The 18,090-nt window shown below is 58.7% G+C and overlaps 1 protein-coding gene across 1 annotated transcript in view; it reads right to left on the bottom strand.

The window, feature by feature from the left end:
- LOC133341979 (ankyrin-3-like) overlaps positions 1-18,090 on the bottom strand; it is a 105,539-nt gene that overhangs the window by 54,259 nt on the left and 33,190 nt on the right. Inside the window, exons 9-20 of the mRNA XM_061550824.1 lie at positions 17,408-17,506; positions 16,759-16,857; positions 10,463-10,561; positions 9,542-9,739; positions 8,789-8,887; positions 8,297-8,395; positions 6,630-6,728; positions 6,216-6,413; positions 5,915-6,013; positions 4,881-4,979; positions 2,287-2,484; positions 999-1,097 (exon numbers count right to left, since the gene is read on the bottom strand). Of these exons, the coding sequence (XP_061406808.1) occupies positions 999-1,097; positions 2,287-2,484; positions 4,881-4,979; positions 5,915-6,013; positions 6,216-6,413; positions 6,630-6,728; positions 8,297-8,395; positions 8,789-8,887; positions 9,542-9,739; positions 10,463-10,561; positions 16,759-16,857; positions 17,408-17,506 (1,485 nt within the window). The remainder of the gene's footprint in view (positions 1-998; positions 1,098-2,286; positions 2,485-4,880; positions 4,980-5,914; positions 6,014-6,215; positions 6,414-6,629; positions 6,729-8,296; positions 8,396-8,788; positions 8,888-9,541; positions 9,740-10,462; positions 10,562-16,758; positions 16,858-17,407; positions 17,507-18,090) is intronic.

Below are 18,090 nucleotides of genomic sequence, written 5' to 3'. Positions count from 1 at the left end.
CACACCGCACATTGTGTAGACATTCCACCGCACACACCGCACCACACACACTGCGTCATACACACCGCACATCGAGTAGAGATTAAACCGCACACACCGCGCCATACACACCGCACATCGTGTAGACATTCCACCGCACACACCGCACGACACACACCGCGCCATACACACCGCACATCGTGTAGACATTACACCGCACCACACCGCACCACACACACCGCGCCATACACACCGCGCCATACACACCGCACATCGTGTAGACATTACACCGCACCACACACACCGCGCCATACACACCGCACATCGTGTAGACGTTACACCGCACCTAACACACCGCGCCATACACACCGCACATCGAGTAGAGATTACACCGCACACACCGCACCACACACACCGCGCCATACACACCGCACATTGAGTAGAGATTACACCGCACACACCGTACCACACACACCGTGCCATACACACTGCACATCGAGTAGAAATTACACCGCACACACCGCACCACACACACTGCGCCATACACACCGCACATCGAGTAGAGATTACACCGCACACACCGCACCACACACACCGCGCCATACACACCGCACATCGAGTAGAGATTACACCGCACACACCGCACCACACACACCGCGCCATACACACCGCACATCGAGTAGAGATTACACCGCACACACCGTACCACACACACCGCGCCATACACACCGCACATCGAGTAGACATTCCACCGCACAACACCGTACAACACACACCCCACTATATACTCCGCACATCGAGTAGACATTACACCGCACACACCGCACCACACACACCGCGCCATACACACCGCACACACCGCACCACACACACCGCGCCATACACACCGCACATAGTGTAGAAATTACACCGCACAACACCGTACAACACCTGAAAGTGGACAGCGACGTTGATTATGATGGAAGTGAGACTGGGTAGTTATAGAGGTCGCCATGGAGATGTGGTTGCCAGACTGTTACCTTGGTGACGGGGTCGATGGCGGCTCCGTGAGCCTCGAGTTGCTGAGCAACTTCCACGCGGTCCTCCTGGGCAGCAAGGTGCATTGGGGTGAGCCCCATCTGAAAGCACACACGCTCACCACTTACTCACCACCATCACGCTCACCACGCTCACCACTTACTCACCCCACACTCACCACTTACCACCATCACGCTCACCACGCTCACCACTTACTCACCCCACACTCACCACTTACCACCATCACGCTCACCACGCTCACCACTTACTCACCCCACACTCACCACTTACTCACCCCACACTCACCACTTACCACCATCACGCTCACCACACTCACCACTTACTCACCACCACACTCACCACTTACTCACCACCACACTCACCACACGCTCACCACTTACTCACCACACGCTCACCACCACCACACTCACCACACGCTCACCACTTACTCACCACACTCTCATTACTTACTCACCACACGCTCACCACACGCTCACCACCACCACACTCACCACACGCTCACCACTTACTCACCACACTCTCATTACTTACTCACCACCACACTCATCACACGCTCACCACACGCTCACCACACACTCACCACACGCTCACCACACGCTCACCACACACTCACCACACACTCACCACACGCTCACCACACACTCACCACACGCTCACCACACACTCACCACACGCTCACCACACGCTCACCACACACTCACCACACGCTCACCACACGCTCACCACACACTCACCACACGCTCACCACCACACTCACCACCACTCACCACACGCTCACCACACACTCATCACTTACTCACCACACGCTTACCACAGTCACCACACGCTCACCGCCACCACACTCACCACTTACTCACCACCACACTCACCACACGCTCATCACCACATACTCACCACACTCTCATTACTTACTCACCACACGCTCACCACACGTGTGTGGCGTGTGTGGTATGTGCGGTGTGTGGTGTGTGTGCGGTGTGTGCGGTGTGTGCGGGGGTGCGCGGTGTGTGTGCGGTGTGTGCGGTGGTGTGTGCGGTGTGTGCGTGGTCTGCGTGGTGTGCGGTGTGTGCGGTGGTGTGTGCGGTGGTGTGTGCGGTGTGTGTGCGGGGTGTGCGCGGTGTGCGCGGTGTGCGCGGTGTGCGCGGTGTGTGTGCGGTGTGTGTGCGGTGTGTGCGGTGTGTGCGCGGTGTGTGTGGTGTGTGCGCGGCGTGTGTGCGGTGTGTGTGTGGTGTGTGGTGTGTGTGCGGTGTGTGTGTGTGCGGTGTGTACCGTGGTGCGGGGCGTGTGCTGAGCGCCGTGGGTCAGCAGGGTGCTGCACACCGCGCCGTGGCCCTGCTGGCTGCTCAGGTGCAGCGCGCGCACCCCCTGGTGGGTGTGCGCATCCACGTCGGCCCCGTGAGACAGCAGGGAGAGACAAAGGGGGTCCTGGCCCTTGCGGGAGGCAATGTGCAGGGGGGTGTACCCATTCTGCACACGCACACACGCGCAAGACAATGGGCCACAAGTCACTCTCGTGATGGGGGTTGAAGAGTGATTTGTGATCGCGAGCTGCTCACGCAGCATCCACCTCCTCAGCAACCCGAGGACCACCGCTCAATCCTCGCAGCGCCGCAATGGCTTTTTGCCAAGTCTGGGGACAGCCCTCCTCGTTCTCCGACGTGGGATGCTGTAGGCGGTGGGAGTGGGGGCCTGTCGCTTTCTCTCGGCCATCTGGAACACCTCTACTCTGTCAGCCAGGGTCTCTGGGGAGATCTGGACTGTGTACTCTCAATGCAGCCATAACAGCTGCATTAGCCACCGTCCTGAACCTTACTCATTTCCCCTCGGCATCAGGAGGGTGGTGGGGTGGGATGATTTTTAACCCGAGCTGCAAGCGATGATCAAATTAACACGTAGGCTTTCGCGACCAATATTATTCATAATCAACTTTTTGGGTTAGATCGCGTTATTTATAAATGTGTCGTAACCCTCCACCACCCGACACGGCCAATCAGCAAAAAAGTGTCACATTGACAAAAGACAAATAGTTCACTGCTTTAGCCCACCGGTGTGTTGAAACGTGAAACCACAACATTTACAATTTTTGAGTACGATGTTTCGCTGGTAATTGCATCTGGATGACCAAATTCTCACTTGCAACCTTCATCACTGAACCGAGACCAGACTATTTCTGGTTTGAATGGGGTCCGAAGTGGACGCCCACCACCACGATGGAATGCAGGCACATCTTACAGATGATTAGCCGATGGTCAGTGGGCAGATGAGTTCCACGGTCCGTTCTGGTGTCACTTTGTAGTCCAGCATTAGTTCTTGCTTGGACCAGGCGCGCACCCAAACTGTTGTGCGGATGCGCCGATGCCGGAACAGCGCGTTGGTGATTACAAGCCCAAAGGCTGCACAGAAGTCTAGCAGCCTCCTCCCGTTGTTATTGAGCTGATCTGACCAATTCCTTCAAATCACTCCGGCTCAAGCGCCTGTATCACGACCCACTCGAGCATTAAAGCCATACAACAGAATGACTTTATCCTGAGGGGCCACTTTAGCCAGCACCTGGGACAGGTCATAGAAGACATTTTACTCATCAGCCTGGCCTGCATCCCTCCACTGATATTCATCTTCGGTGGAGGTGTTAGCCACCACCACCACCATTTCTTTCCTCCCATTGATGGGGAGGTGAATCCACAACAGCCTGAGACTCACAGCTTCCCATACCTCCGCCTCCATGCTCCCACTCCCCCTTCATTCTTTTGTTTAGAACAAGAGCACATTGTTTGGCCCCGAGTGGAGAGCGATGCACCCATCGCGGTGATTGGAGCCAGAACCAGTCCACAGGACCTCCTGTATTCCACAGGCGGTAGCGGTCCAGCTCCCGAAAGAGAAGTGGCAGCCTCTCCTCCGCTGTGAGGGTTCGGACATTCCACGTGGACACCGGTGGTGGTTTCCTGTTCATGGTGGGAACCACGAGGTGGGTTCAGTCTCCCGGCTCCGCCAAACGGGGGCTTGGCCAGGTGACATTGCGGGCGCCTGTCTGGTTATGTTCCTGTGGTCCTCGTGGTCACGCGATCGAGCCCCTCGCGCCCATCCTCAGGCCCCAACGCCGCCGTAGTGGCCGTGAGTGCCGCGAGGGTAACAGCCTCTCAGCCTTCTCACAACCAGCGGCAGTGCTCGCAGCACAGTGCGGCTGCCATTGTGCGACACGAGCCAGATAGAACACAAAGATCCCCCATATAGCGAGCACCTATGAAGGCTGGCACGGCACATGAAGGGGTGGGCGGCCAGCACCGTGCTTGGCTGCCTTTGTCTCCCGAGTGGCAGTGTCGACACACCACACCGTGTCCTCACTTGAAGCCGAGTTGACCAAGGGGAGGCCCAGGACCAGTTCAAATAATCGTCGCTGGTGTTGGCTGTGAGAGGGAATTGAACTCGGGGTCGCCGGGTTTGTAGCGCAGCATGATAGCTACTGCCCCACCTCTCCCTTTTGTCAGACACGCACACAGGCGCATACACACACGCACACAGGCGCATACACACACGCGCACAGGCGTGCACACACACGCGCACAGGCGCATACACACACGCACACAGGCGCATACACACGCACACAGGCGCATACACACACAGGCGCATACACACACGCACACAGGCGCATACACACACGCACACAGGCGCATACACACACGTGCACACACACACGCGCACACAGGCGCATACACACACGCACACAGGCGCACACACACACACGCACACAGGCGCACACACACACACGCACACACACACACACGCACACAGGCGCATACACACACGCGTACAGGCGTGCACATACACACACACACAGGCGCGCACACACACACACGCACTGGCACCTTGGCGGTGGCCGTGGGTGAGGCTCCATTCTGCAGCAGCACCAGGGCCACCTCCTGGTGGTCGTAGTGAGCGGCGACGTGGAGCGGGGTCAGCCCGTTCTGCACCGCACCGCACCGTTAACGTGACACACGGCACCGTACCACACACGGCACCGTACCACACACGGCATTGCATTGCATAGACCACACAGCTTGGCACTGCACTCACCAGACAGCACCACACCGTACCGCACCACCACACAGCACCGCATTATACAGCATCACACAGTACCACACTGCGCGTACTACACAGTACCACGCAATACTGCACTGCCCACAATTAACACCACAGAGTGCATGGGCGTGTCTGTGGGTGCGTCTGTGGGGCGTCTGTGGGCGCGTCTGTGGGTGTATCTATGTGTGTATCTGTGGGTGTGTCTGTGATTGTGTCTGTGGGTGTGTCTGTGGGTGTGTCTGTGATTGTGTCTGTGGGTGTGTCTGTGTCTGTGGGTGTGTCTGTGGGTGTGTCTGTGGGTGTGTCTGTGGGTGTATCTGTGATTGTGTCTGTGGGTGTGTCTGTGATTGTGTCTGTGGGTGTGTCTGAGATTGTGTCTGTGAGTGTGTCTGTGTCTGTGGGTGTGGGTGTGTCTGTGATTGTGTCTGTGGGTGTGTCTGAGATTGTGTTTGTGGGTGTGTCTCTGATTGTGTCTGTGGGTGTGTCTGAGATTGTGTCTGTGGGTGTGTCTGTGATTGTGTCTGTGATTGTGTCTGTGGGTGTGTCTGTAGGTGTGTCTGTGGGTGTGTCTGTGGGTGTGTCTGTGATTGTGTCTGTGGGTGTGTTTGTGATTGTGTCTGTGGGTGTGTCTGTGATTGTGTCTGTGGGTGTGTCTGTGATTGTGTCTGTGGGTGTGTCTGTGATTGTGTCTGTGGGTGTGTCTGAGATTATGTCTGTGGGTGTGTCTGTGATTGTGTCTGTGGGTGTGTGTGTGTCTGTGATTGTGTCTGTGGTAGTGTCTGTGCATGCCACCCTGCCCACGACACTGTCTCTCTCTCACCTTGCCCGTGATGTCAGTTTGGGCTCCGCCCTCAAGCAACAGTCGCACCACGTCGGTTTGTCCATACTTGGCGGCGACGTGCAGAGGGGTGAAGCCTTTCTGTAAAAGGCCACGCGTCACACCACGTGTCACACTGTGGGTCACCCCACCCCACGTGTCACACTGCGTCACACCACATCCCACGCATCACACCACATCTCACGCGTCACACCACACGTCACTCCACCCGCCACCGTGCGCGACGTTGTGGGTGGTGAGGCTGTGGGCGGTGAGGGCGTGGATTAGGGCGGAGGGTGCTCACCCTGGTGGGCAGCGTGTGGTCGGCGCCCGCGTGCAGCAGGCTCGCCGTGGTGAGTGTGTGGCCGGCGCGCGCGCTGATGTGCAGCGGGGTGTACCCTCCGGCCGAAACCGCGTCGGTTCGCGCCCCGGCCTCCAGCAGGGCGAGCGCAACCTCCGGGCGAGGCAGGCGGGAGGCCAGGTGCAGCGCCGTCTGCTCGTCCTGAAAGCGCACGGGGGTACAGGCAAAGGTGCGCTGCGTGGACCAGCGAACAGCTCCCACGATGGCCGGATCGAGAGGGGGAGGGCCGCGGTAGTTGCCAGCGGTTGCCCCCTCACCCTCGTGGTTGTGCGTTGTTGCGCACTCACCTGTGTGGTTGTGTGTGGTTGTGCTCTCATCCTTGTGGTTGTGTGTAGTTGTGTGTGGTTGTGCTCTCACCCGTGTGGTTGCGTGTGGGTCCGCCCCGGCCTTCAGTAAACTCTTCACGGCTGGGAGCTGCCCCGCACGGGCGGCCATGTGCAATGGTGTCTCACCACGCTGCAACCACAACAACAACACTATACAAACACAACAACAACACTATACAAACACAACAACAACACTATACAAACACAACAACAATACTATACAACCACAACAACAATATTATACAACCACAGCAACACTATACAAACACAACAACAACACTATAATACCACAACAACAACACTATACAACCACAACAACACTATAATACCACAACAACACTACACAACCACAACACTATAGAATCACCACAACAACACAATAGAATTAAAATCACAATAACAACACTATACAACCACAACACCACTGTATAAATAAATACACCAGAACCACCAAAACAACCAAAACTCAACGATAGCCAAAACAAGAATGCCAGGCACACTGCGACCACAACAACAGCACGGCAAAACCACGGCGCAGTCACACACAACCACGCTACAACTAAAACAACCACCGGGGTCGAATTTTGGACACGTCCCATCAGCCCCACGGCCTTTCTTCTGGGAGAGCATCATCTCAACAGGAAGCAGCAGCAGCAGCAGCACTGGTCTATCAACACGAGCAAAGTTCGGGAGCGGGTTCGACATTCAGTCTCTCATCAGCGGCAAAGTCAGCCGCGCTGCTGGAATCAATGCTGGCCACACTGCCAGGCGTTCAATGGCAAGGTGCCCTCCGTCTTGACTGGGATCCATGTCTTCAGTGAGGGCCTCTGCGGGGTGTGTCTTGTGGGGCGTGGACTGGAGTGGTGCGGAGCAGTGGAGTGTAGTCTGGACTCTTTGTTCTTTTCGGTAAAGTCACGTAGGTAAAAAACTAAATAAATGAAATAAAATAGAATGAAAAGAACTAAAATTAAATTAAATCACGACGTTTTTGGCACAACACAATATGCCTTCTTCATGTGGGGACAATGTAGCGAAAACACAGACACACTGAAGCGGTTGTTTTGTCGCTACATTGTCCCCACCTGCAGAAGGACGCTTGTGTTGCGTCCAAAACGTCGTGATTAAATTTTATTTTAGTTCTTTTCATTCTATTTTATTTCATTTTTTTTTTACCTACGTGACTTTACCGAAAAAACCCAAACAGTAGGAATCCTTGCAGTCACGACAACTTCAAATCTAGAGTGTAGTCTGGTTTGTGATGCTTGTGCAGTGGAGAGTGGTGTGTGTGGTCTGTGATGCGTGTGCGGTGTGGTGCTGTGTGGGGTGTCGTGCGGTGTGCGATGTGTGTGTGGTGTGATGCGTGTGCGGTGTGGTGCTGTGTGGTCTGTGATGCGTGTGCGGTGCGGTGCTGTGTGCGGTGTCGTGCGGTGTGCGATGTGTGTGTGGTGTGATGCGTGTGCGGTGTGGTGCAGGGTATGGTGCATTGTGATGTATAATGCGTGTGTAGTGTGGTGCAGTGCAGTGTTGTCCGTGATGTGTGTGTGGTATTGTGTGCGATGCGTCTGTGGTGTGGTGCAGTGCGGTGTGGTGCAGGGTATGGTGCATTGTGATGTATAATGCGTGTGCAGTGTGGTGCAGTGCAGTGTTGTCCGTGATGTGTGTGTGGTATTGTGTGCGATGCGTCTGTGGTGTTATTACCACGTTCGGCGTGTCCAACGTCGCTCCGTACTGCAGCAGCAGCGACACCACCTCCAGGTTCCCCATGAACGCGGCAACGTGGAGCGGAGTCAGGCCAGACTACAGCCCACAGTGTGACACAGAACACCGTGACACACCATACCGTGACACCCCACAGCCCCTTTAAAGGTGACCCCTCGTAATTAGGATCCCTTAAAGGCACCCCTATTAAAGGTGACCCCCTGGTAATTGGAATCCGTTAAAGGCACCCAGATTAAAGGTGACCCCTGGTAATTGGTATTCCTTAAAGGCATGCCTATTAAAGGTGGCACCTCGTAATTGGGATGCCTCTAAGGCACCCCTATTAAAGGCGACCCGTCGTTATTGGGACGCCTCGAAGGCCCCCTTATTAAAGGTGACCCCTCGTAGCTGGCATGTCTCTAAGGCACCCCTATTAAAGGTGACCCGTCGTTATTGGGATTCCTTAAAGGCACCCTGGGGCGGGGGGACCACCTCGGTGACGGCGCCGATGGTGGCGCGGTGGCGCAGCAGCAGCTCCACGACGCGCGCCCGGTTCTTCTTGCTCGCAATGTGGAGCGGCGTGAAACCATTCTGCGTGGAGGGGGGGAGGGAGTGAAGTGACCCCGTGTCTCCCCTGTCTGCCCGCATCTCCCCCGCATCTTCCCTAGTCTCCCCTATGTCTCGCTGAGTCTCCCTGTGTCTCCACTGCATCTCCACTGCATCTTCCCGATCCTCTCCGTGTCTCCCCTGTGTCTCCCCGCATCTCCCCGAGTCTCCCCTATGTCTCGCTGAGTGTCCCTGCGTCTCCCCTGCATCTCCACTGCATCTCTCCTGTATCTTCCCGAGTCTCTCCGTGTCTCCCCGCTACTCCCCGAGTCTCCCCTATGTCTCGCTGAGTCTCCCTGCGTCTCCCCTAGTCTCCCCTGCATCTCTTCTGCATCTTCCCGATCCTCTCCGTGTCTCCCCGCATCTCCCCGCTACTCTCCGAGTCTCCCCTATGTCTCGCCAAGTCTCCCTGCGTCTCCCCTGCATCTCCACTGCATCTCTCCTGTATCTTCCCGAGTCTCTCCGTGTCTCCCAGCTACTCCCCGAGTCTCCCCTATGTCTCGCTGAGTCTCCCTGCATCTCCACTGCATATCTCCTGTATCTTCCCGAGTCTCTCCGTGTCTCCCCCGGTTTACCCGCCTCTACCCCGCGTCTCCCGTGCATCTCCCCCCCGGTGTCTCCCCCGTGTCGTCGTCTCACCAGCGCGCGGGCGTCCGGCTCGGCCCCCAGCTCCAGCAGGAGCTTGGCGGAGTGGTAGTGGCCGCAGTGGGCCGCCACGTGGAGTGCGGTGAGGGAGTCGAGCGTGGCGTCGTCCACTGGGGCGTCGCGCGCACCCAGACCCCGCACGCAGCCCACGTGGTCGCCCTGCGCCGCCATGTGCAGCGGGGAGAGCCCGTTCTGTGGCACGCGGCACGTCAGTGGCACAGTGGCACACACGTACAGTCTTAGTGGCACACGCACAGTGTCAGTGTTGACGAAGGCCCATGATGATGATGGTAATGATGACGGTGTTTTAGGTGATGATGATGTTGATGATGATGTTGACCGTGATGATGATGTTGATGATGATGTTGACCGTGATGATGACCTATCATGATGATGTTAATGATGACGCACAGTGTCAGTGTTGACGAAGGCCCATGATGATGATGGTAATGATGACGGTGTTTTAGGTGATGATGATGTTGATGATGATGTTGACCGTGATGATGACCTATCATGATGATGTTAATGATGACGCACAGTGTCAGTGTTGACGAAGGCCCATGATGATGATGGTAATGATGACGGTGTTTTAGGTGATGATGATGTTGATGACCGTTATGATGACCTATCATGATGATGTTGATAATGACGGTGTTTTAGGTGATGATGATGTTGATGATGATGTTGTTGATGGTGATGATGTTAATGATGACGGTGTTTTTGGTGATGATGTTGTCGATGATGATGGTGAGGATGTTGTTGACGGTGATGATGTTAATGATGACGGCGTTTTTGGTGATGATGATGATGATGTTGTTGATGATGATGGTGAGGATGTTAATGATGACGTTGATGACGGTGATGTTATTGATGATGATGATGTTGTTGACAGTGATGATGTTGACGATGTGGCACCTTGGTCTTGGCAAGGATGGGTGCTCCCTGCTCGAGGAGGATCTCCAGAGTTCCATCGTGGCCGCTCCGAGCTGCACAGTGCAGCGGAGTGAGGCCGTCCTGCAAAATACCCCGAAAACACCAGCACGCTGACACACGCCAACACACACAAACTAACACTCACCAACACACGCTAACATCAGCAGACTAACACCAGCAGACTAACACCAGCAGACCAACACCAGCAGACCAACACCAGCAGACTAACATCAGCACGCTGACACACGCCAGCACACACAAACTAACACTCATCAACACACGCCAACACCAGCAGAATAACCCCAGCACACTAGTGTTGTGGGTGCGGTGCGTGTGGTGTTGTGGGTGCGGTGCGTGTGGTGTTGTGGTGAGGTGCGTGTGGTGTTGTGGTGCGTGTGTTGTTGTGGGCGCGGTGCGTGTGGTGTTGTGGGCGCGGTGCGTGTGGTGTTGTGGGTGCGGTGCGTGTGGTGTTGTGGGTGCGGTGCGTGTGGTGTTGTGGGTGCGGTGCGTGTGGTGTTGTGGGTGCGGTGCGTGTGGTGTTGTGGGTGCGGTGCGTGTGGTGTTGTGGTGTGGTGCGTGTGGTGTTGTGGTGTGGTGCATGTGGTGTTGTGGGTGCGGTGCGTGTGGTGTTGTGGTGTGGTGCGTGTGGTGTTGTGGGTGCGGTGCGTGTGGTGTTGTGGTGCGGTGCGTGTGGTGTTGTGGGTGCGGTGCGTGTGATGTTGTGGGTGCGGTGCGTGTGGTGTTGTGGGTGCGGTGCGTGTGGTGTTGTGGGTGCGGTGCGTGTGGTGTTGTGGGTGCGGTGCGTGTGGTGTTGTGGTGTGGTGCGTGTGGTGTTGTGGGTGTGGTGCATGTGGTGTTGTGGTGTGGTGCGTGTGGTGTTGTGGGTGCGGTGCGTGTGGTGTTGTGGTGCGGTGCGTGTGGTGTTGTGGATGCGGTGCGTGTGGTGTTGTGGGTGCGGTGCGTGTGGTGTTGTGGGTGCGGTGCATGTGGTGTTGTGGGTGCGGTGCGTGTGGTGTTGTGGTGCGGTGCGTGTGGTGTTGTGGGTGTGGTGCATGTGGTGTTGTGGTGCGGTGCGTGTGGTGTTGTGGTGCGTGTGTTGTTGTGGGCGCGGTGCGTGTGGTGTTGTGGGCGCGGTGCGTGTGGTGTTGTGGGTGCGGTGCGTGTGGTGTTGTGGGTGCGGTGCGTGTGGTGTTGTGGGTGTGGTGCGTGTGGTGTTGTGGGTGCGGTGTGTGTGGTGTTGTGGGTGCGGTGCGTGTGGTGTTGTGGGTGCGGTGCGTGTGGTGTTGTGGGTGCGGTGCGTGTGGTGTTGTGGGTGCGGTGCGTGTGGTGTTGTGGGTGCGGTGCGTGTGGTGTTGTGGGTGCGGTGTGTGTGGTGTTGTGGGTGCGGTGCGTGTGGTGTTGTGGGTGCGGTGCGTGTGGTGTTGTGGGTGCGGTGTGTGTGGTGTTGTGGGTGCGGTGCGTGTGGTGTTGTGGGTGCGGTGCGTGTGGTGTTGTGGGCGCGGTGCGTGTGGTGTTGTGGGTGTGGTGCGTGTGGTGTTGTGGGTGCGGTGCGTGTGGTGTTGTGGGTGCGGTGCGTGTGGTGTTGTGGGTGTGGTGCGTGTGGTGTTGTGGGTGCGGTGCGTGTGTTGTTGTGGGTGCGGTGCGTGTGGTGTTGTGGCGCGGTGCGTGTGGTGTTGTGGGTGCGGTTGCGTGTGGGTGTTGTGGGTCGCGGTGCGTGTGGTGTTGTGGTTGCGGTGCGTGTGGTGTTGTGGGTGCGGTTGTTGTTGTGGGTGCGGTGCGTGTGGTGTTGTGTGTGCGGTGCGTGTGGGTGTTGTGGTGCGGTGCGTGTGCGTGTTGTGGGTGCGGGTGGCATGTGGTGTTGTGGGGCGTGGTGCGTGTGGTGTTGTGGGTGCGGTGCGTGGGTGTTGTTGTGGGCTGGTGCGTGTGGTGTTGTAGGCGTGGTGCGTGTGGTGTTGTGGGTGCAGTGCGTGTGGTGTTGTGGGTGCGTGCGTGTGGTGTTGTGTTGCGGTGCATGTGGTGTTGTGGGCGTGGTGCGTGTGGTGTTGTGGGTGTGTGCGTGTGGTGGTTGTGGTGCGGGTGCGTGTGGTGTTGTGGCGTGTGCGTGTGGTGGTTGTGGGTGCAGTGCGTGGTGGTGTTGTGGGGGTGCAGTGCGTGTGGTGTTGTGGGTGCGGTGCGTGTGGTGTTGTGGGTGCGGTGCGTGTGGTGTTGTGGGTGCGGTGCGTGTGGTGTTGTGTGTGCGGTGCGTGTGGTGTTGTGTGTGCGGTGTGTGTGGTGTTGTGGGTGCGGTGCGTGTGGTGTTGTGGTGCGGTGCGTGTGGTGTTGTGGGTGTGGTGCGTGCGTGTTGTGTTGTGGGTGCGGTGCGTGTGGTGTTGTGGTGCGGTGCGTGTGGTGTTGTGGGTGCGGTGCGTGTGGTGTTGTGGGTGCGGTGCGTGTGGTGTTGTGGGTGCGGTGCGTGTGGTGTTGTGGGTGCGGTGTGTGTGGTGTTGTGGGTGCGGTGCGTGTGGTGTTGTTATGCGTGCGGTGCGTGTGGTGTTGTGGTGCGGTGCGTGTGGTGTTGTGGGTGCGGTGTGTGTGGTGTTGTGGGTGCTGTGCGTGTGGTGTTGTGGGTGCGGTGTGTGTGGTGTTGTGGGCGTGGTGCGTGTGGTGTTGTTATGCGTGCGGTGCGTGTGGTGTTGTGGTGCGGTGCGTGTGTGTTGTGGGTGCGGTGCGTGTGGTTTGTGGGTGCGGTGCGTGTGGTGTGGGGTGGGGTGGTGTGTGGTGTTGTGGGTGTGGTGCGTGTGGTGTTGTGGGCGTGGTGCGTGTGGTGTTGTGGGTGCGGTGTGTGTGGTGTTGTGGGTGCGGTGCGTGTGGTGTTGTGGGTGCGGTGTGTGTGGTGTTGTTGGGTGCGGTGCGTGTGGTATTGTGGGTGCGGTGCGTGTGGTGTTGTGGGTGCGGTGCGTGTGGTGTTGTGGGTGCGGTGCGTGTGGTGTTGTGGGTGCGGTGCGTGTGGTGTTGTGGGCGTGGTGTGTGTGGTGTTGTGGTGCGGTGCGTGTGGTGTTGTGGGCGTGGTGCGTGTGGTGTTGTGGGTGTGGTGCGTGTGGTGTTGTGGGTGCGGTGCGTGTGGTGTTGTGGTGTGTGTGGTGTTGTGGGTGCGGTGCGTGTGGTGTTGTGGGTGCGGTGCGTGTGGTGTTGTGGGTGCGGTGCGTGTGGTGTTGTGGTGCGGTGCGTGTGGTGGTGCTGGTGCGTGTGTGTTGTGGTGCGGTGCGTGTGGTGTGTGGTGCGTGTGGTGTTGTGGGTGCGGTGCGTGTGGTGTTGTTGGTGCGGTGCGTGTGGTGTTGTGGGCGCGGTGCGTGTGGTGTTGTGGGTGCGGTGCGTGTGGTGTTGTGGGCGTGGTGCGTGTGGTGTTGTGGGTGCGGTGCGTGTGGTGTTGTGGGCGTGGTGCGTGTGGTGTTGTGGGTGTGGTGTGTGTGGTGTTGTGGGTGCGGTGCGTGTGGTGTTGTGGGCGCGGTGTGTGTGGTGTTGTGGGTGCGGTGCTTGTGGTGTTGTGGGCGTTGTGCGTGTGGTGTTGTGCGGGCGGTGCGTGTGGTGTTGTGGGTGCGGTGCGTGTGGTGTTGTGGTGCGGTGCGTGTGGTGTTGTGGGTGCGGTGCGTGTGGTGTTGTGGGTGCGGTGCATGTGGTGTTGTGGTGTGTGTGGTGTTGTGGGTGCGGTGCGTGTGGTGTTGTGGGTGCGGTGCGTGTGGTGTTGTGGGTGCGGTGCGTGTGGTGTTGTGGTGCGGTGCGTGTGGTGGTGCGGTGCGTGTGGTGTTGTGGTGCGGTGCGTGTGGTGTTGTGGTGCGTGTGGTGTTGTGGGTGCGGTGCGTGTGGTGTTGTTGGTGCGGTGCGTGTGGTGTTGTGGGCGCGGTGCGTGTGGTGTTGTGGGTGTGGTGTGTGTGGTGTTGTGGGTGCGGTGCGTGTGGTGTTGTGGGCGCGGTGTGTGTGGTGTTGTGGGTGCGGTGCTTGTGGTGTTGTGGGCGTTGTGCGTGTGGTGTTGTGGGGGCGGTGCGTGTGGTGTTGTGGGTGCGGTGCGTGTGGTGTTGTGGTGCGGTGCGTGTGGTGTTGTGGGTGCGGTGCGTGTGGTGTTGTGGGTGCGGTGCATGTGGTGTTGTGGTGTGTGTGGTGTTGTGGGTGCGGTGCGTGTGGTGTTGTGGGTGCGGTGCGTGTGGTGTTGTGGGTGCGGTGCGTGTGGTGTTGTGGGTGCGGTGCGTGTGGTGTTGTGGTGCGGTGCGTGTGGTGGTGCGGTGCGTGTGTGTTGTGGTGCGGTGGTGGTGTTGTGGTGCGTGTGGTGTTGTGGGTGCGGTGCGTGTGGGTGTTGTTGGTGCGGTGCGTGTGGTGTTGTGGGTGCGGTGCGTGAGGTGTTGTGGGGGCGGTGCGTGTGGTGTTGTGGGTGCGGTGCGTGTGGTGTTGTGGTGTGTGTGGTGTTGTGGGTGCGGTGCGTGTGGTGTTGTGGGTGCGGTGCGTGTGGTGTTGTGGGTGCGGTGCGTGTGGTGTTGTGGTGCGGTGCGTGTGGTGGTGCGGTGCGTGTGGTGTTGTGGTGCGGTGCGTGTGGTGTTGTGGTGCGTGTGGTGTTGTGGGTGCGGTGCGTGTGGTGTTGTTGGTGCGGTGCGTGTGGTGTTGTGGGCGCGGTGCGTGTGGTGTTGTGGTGTGGTGCGTGTGGTGTGGGTGCGGTGCGTGTGGTGTTGTGGTGCGGTGCGTGTGGTGTTGTGGGTGCGGTGCGTGTGGTGTTGTGGTGCGGTGCGTGTGGTGTTGTGGTGCGGTGCGTGTGGTGTTGTGGTGTGGTGCGTGTGGTGTTGTGGATGCGGTGCGTGTGGTGGTGCGGTGCGTGTGGTGTTTTGGTGCAGTGCATGTGGTGGTGCGGTGCGTGTGGTGTTGTGGGCGTGGTGCGTGTGGTGTTGTGGGTGCGGTGCGTGTGGTGTTGTGGGGGCGGTGCGTGTGGTGTTGTGGGTGCGGTGCGTGTGGTGTTGTGGGCGTGGTGCGTGTGGTGTTGTGGGCGTGGTACGTGTGGTGTTGTGGTGTGTGTGGTGTTGTGGGTGCGGTGCGTGTGGTGTTGTGGGGGCGGTGCGTGTGGTGTTGTGGGCGTGGTACGTGTGGTGTTGTGGTGTGTGTGGTGTTGTGGGTGCGGTGCGTGTGGTGTTGTGGTGTGGTGCGTGTGGTGTTGTGGGCGTGGTGTGTGTGGTGTTGTGGGTGCGGTGCGTGTGGTGTTGTGGTGCGGTGCGTGTGGTGTTGTGGGCGTGGTGCATGTGGTGTTGTGGGTGCGGTGTGTGTGGTGTTGTGGGTGCGGTGCGTGTGGTGTTGTGGGCGCGGTGCGTGTGGTGTTGTGGTGTGGTGCGTGTGGTGTTGTGGTGTGGTGCGTGTGGTGTTGTGGGTGCGGTGCGTGTGGTGTTGTGGTGCGGTGCGTGTGGTGTTGTGGGTGCGGTGCGTGTGGTGTTGTGGTGCGGTGCGTGTGGTGTTGTGGTGTGGTGCGTGTGGTGTTGTGGGTGCGGTGCGTGTGGTGTTGTGGTGCGGTGCTGTGGGTGCGGTGCGGTGCGTGTGGTGTTGTGGGTGCGGTGCGGTGCGTGTGGTGTTGTGGGTGCGGTGCGTGTGGTGTTGTTGTGCGGTGCGTGTGGTGTTGTGGGTGCGGTGCGTGTGGTGTTGTGGGTGCGGTGCGTGTGGTGTTGTGGGCGCGGTGTGTGTGGTGTTGTGGGTGCGGTGCGTGTGGTGTTGTGGGTGCGGTGCGTGTGGTGTTGTGGGCGCGGTGCGTGTGGTGTTGTGGTGCGGTGCGTGTGGTGTTGTGGGTGCGGTGCGTGTGGTGTTGTGGGCGCGGTGCGTGTGGTGTTGTGGGTGCGGTGCGTGTGGTGTTGTGGGCGCGGTGCGTGTGGTGTTGTGGGTGCGGTGCGTGTGGTGTTGTGGGTGCTGTGCGTGTGGTGTTGTGGGTGCGGTGCGTGTGGTGTTGTGGGCGCGGTGCGTGTGGTGTTGTGGGCGCGGTGCGTGTGGTGTTGTGGGCGCGGTGCGTGTGGTGTTGTGGGCGCGGTGCGTGTGGTGTTGTGGGCGCGGTGCGTGTGGTGTTGTGGGTGCGGTGCGTGTGGTGTTGTGGGCGCGGTGCGTGTGGTGTTGTGGGTGCGGTGCGTGTGGTGTTGTGGGTGCGGTGCGTGTGGTGTTGTGGGCGTGGTGCGTGTGGTGTTGTGGGCGTGGTGCGTGTGGTGTTGTGGGTGCAGTGCGTGTGGTGTTGTGTGTGTTGTGGGCGTGGTGCGTGTGGCGTTGTGGTGCTGTGGTGTGAGCCTCACCCTGGTGCGTGCGTCGATGTTGCCCCCCTGGCTGAGCAGCAGCGTCACGAGCTCCGAGTGGCCTCGCTTCGCCGCAACGTGCAGCGGAGAGATCCCGTTCTGCACACGCGCACGTACAAGCAAAGACAAAGATAAAGATCCCCCGTATAGCCTTAACAGACTGTAGGGGCAAGTGCAGTTAGCGAGCACCTATGAAGGCCGGAACGGTACACGAGGGGGTGGGTGGCCAGCACCACGCCCGACCGCCTTTGTCTCCCCAATGGCGATGTTTACACACCACACCAGGTACTCATTTCAGGCTGAGTCGACCTAGGGGAGGCCCAGGACCGGTTCAGATAATCGTCACTGGTGTTGGCCGTGAGCGGGAATCGAACCCGGGTCGCTAGGTTCATAGCGCAGCGCGCTAACCGCTACACTATTGCTCCCCACAAGCACATGCACGTACACACCCACCCATGCTAGTTGTGGTGGTGGTGGTAGTGGTGGTGACTATAGTGGTTGTGGTGGCTGTAGTGGTTGTGGTGGTAGTGGTGGTAGTAGTTGTGGTGGCTGTAGTGGTAGTAGTGGTAGTTGTCATGGTGGCTGTAGTGGTTGTGGTAGTGGTGGTAGTTGTGATGGTGGCTGTAGTGGTTGTGGTAGTGGTGGTTACGTTGGCCATGTAGTTGGGGTCGGCTCCACACTCCAGCAGGAGCCGGGCGACGTTGACATTGCCATAGTGAGCGGCGATGTGCAGCGGCGTGAACCCACTCTGCACCACCACACGGACAGGGGAGGGGACCACATCCAGACTCGACACAACATCCCGGCCTCACCACAACATCCCGGTCTCACCACAACATCCAGACACGCCACAACATCCCGGACTCGTCACCACATCCGTGCTTGCCACAACCTCCTGAACTCGCCACCACATCCGTGTTTGCCGCAGCATCCAGGCTTACGGAGGAGACTCGGCAGAGCCGCACGACCCGAGGGGGGCGGGGGGGGGGGGGTACAACTGCTCCGCGCGCCACGCCGGTGAAGAAGGGCACCGAGCGGAGACGCTCGCAGAGTGTGGCGCCCAGTTCCACCGGGTGTGGGGGTTTAGCTATTGGAGGGGCAAACTGGAGAGAGCCCAGAGGAAACCCATACAGAGAATACGCAAACTCCACTCGCACTGAGCAGGCGAGCGAGTGAGCGGTTGGGTGTGTGGGTGAGCGAGCGGGCGAGCGGGTGAGCGGTTGGGTGTGTGGGTGAGCGAGCGGGCGAGCGGGTGAGAGGTTGGGTGTGTGGATGAGCGAGCGGGCGAGGGCACAGCGCGCCACCGCTGCCTCATCTGCGTGCGACTCGTCC

This window comes from Lethenteron reissneri, chromosome 2 (genome assembly GCF_015708825.2).
Source record: "Lethenteron reissneri isolate LAM-NWPU_2019-01 chromosome 2, ASM1570882v1, whole genome shotgun sequence".
In the NCBI taxonomy this organism is placed as follows: Eukaryota; Metazoa; Chordata; class Hyperoartia; order Petromyzontiformes; family Petromyzontidae; genus Lethenteron; species Lethenteron reissneri.
The sequence above is the reverse complement of the archived record's forward strand: the minus strand, read 5'-3'. Positions and strand labels throughout refer to the sequence as shown.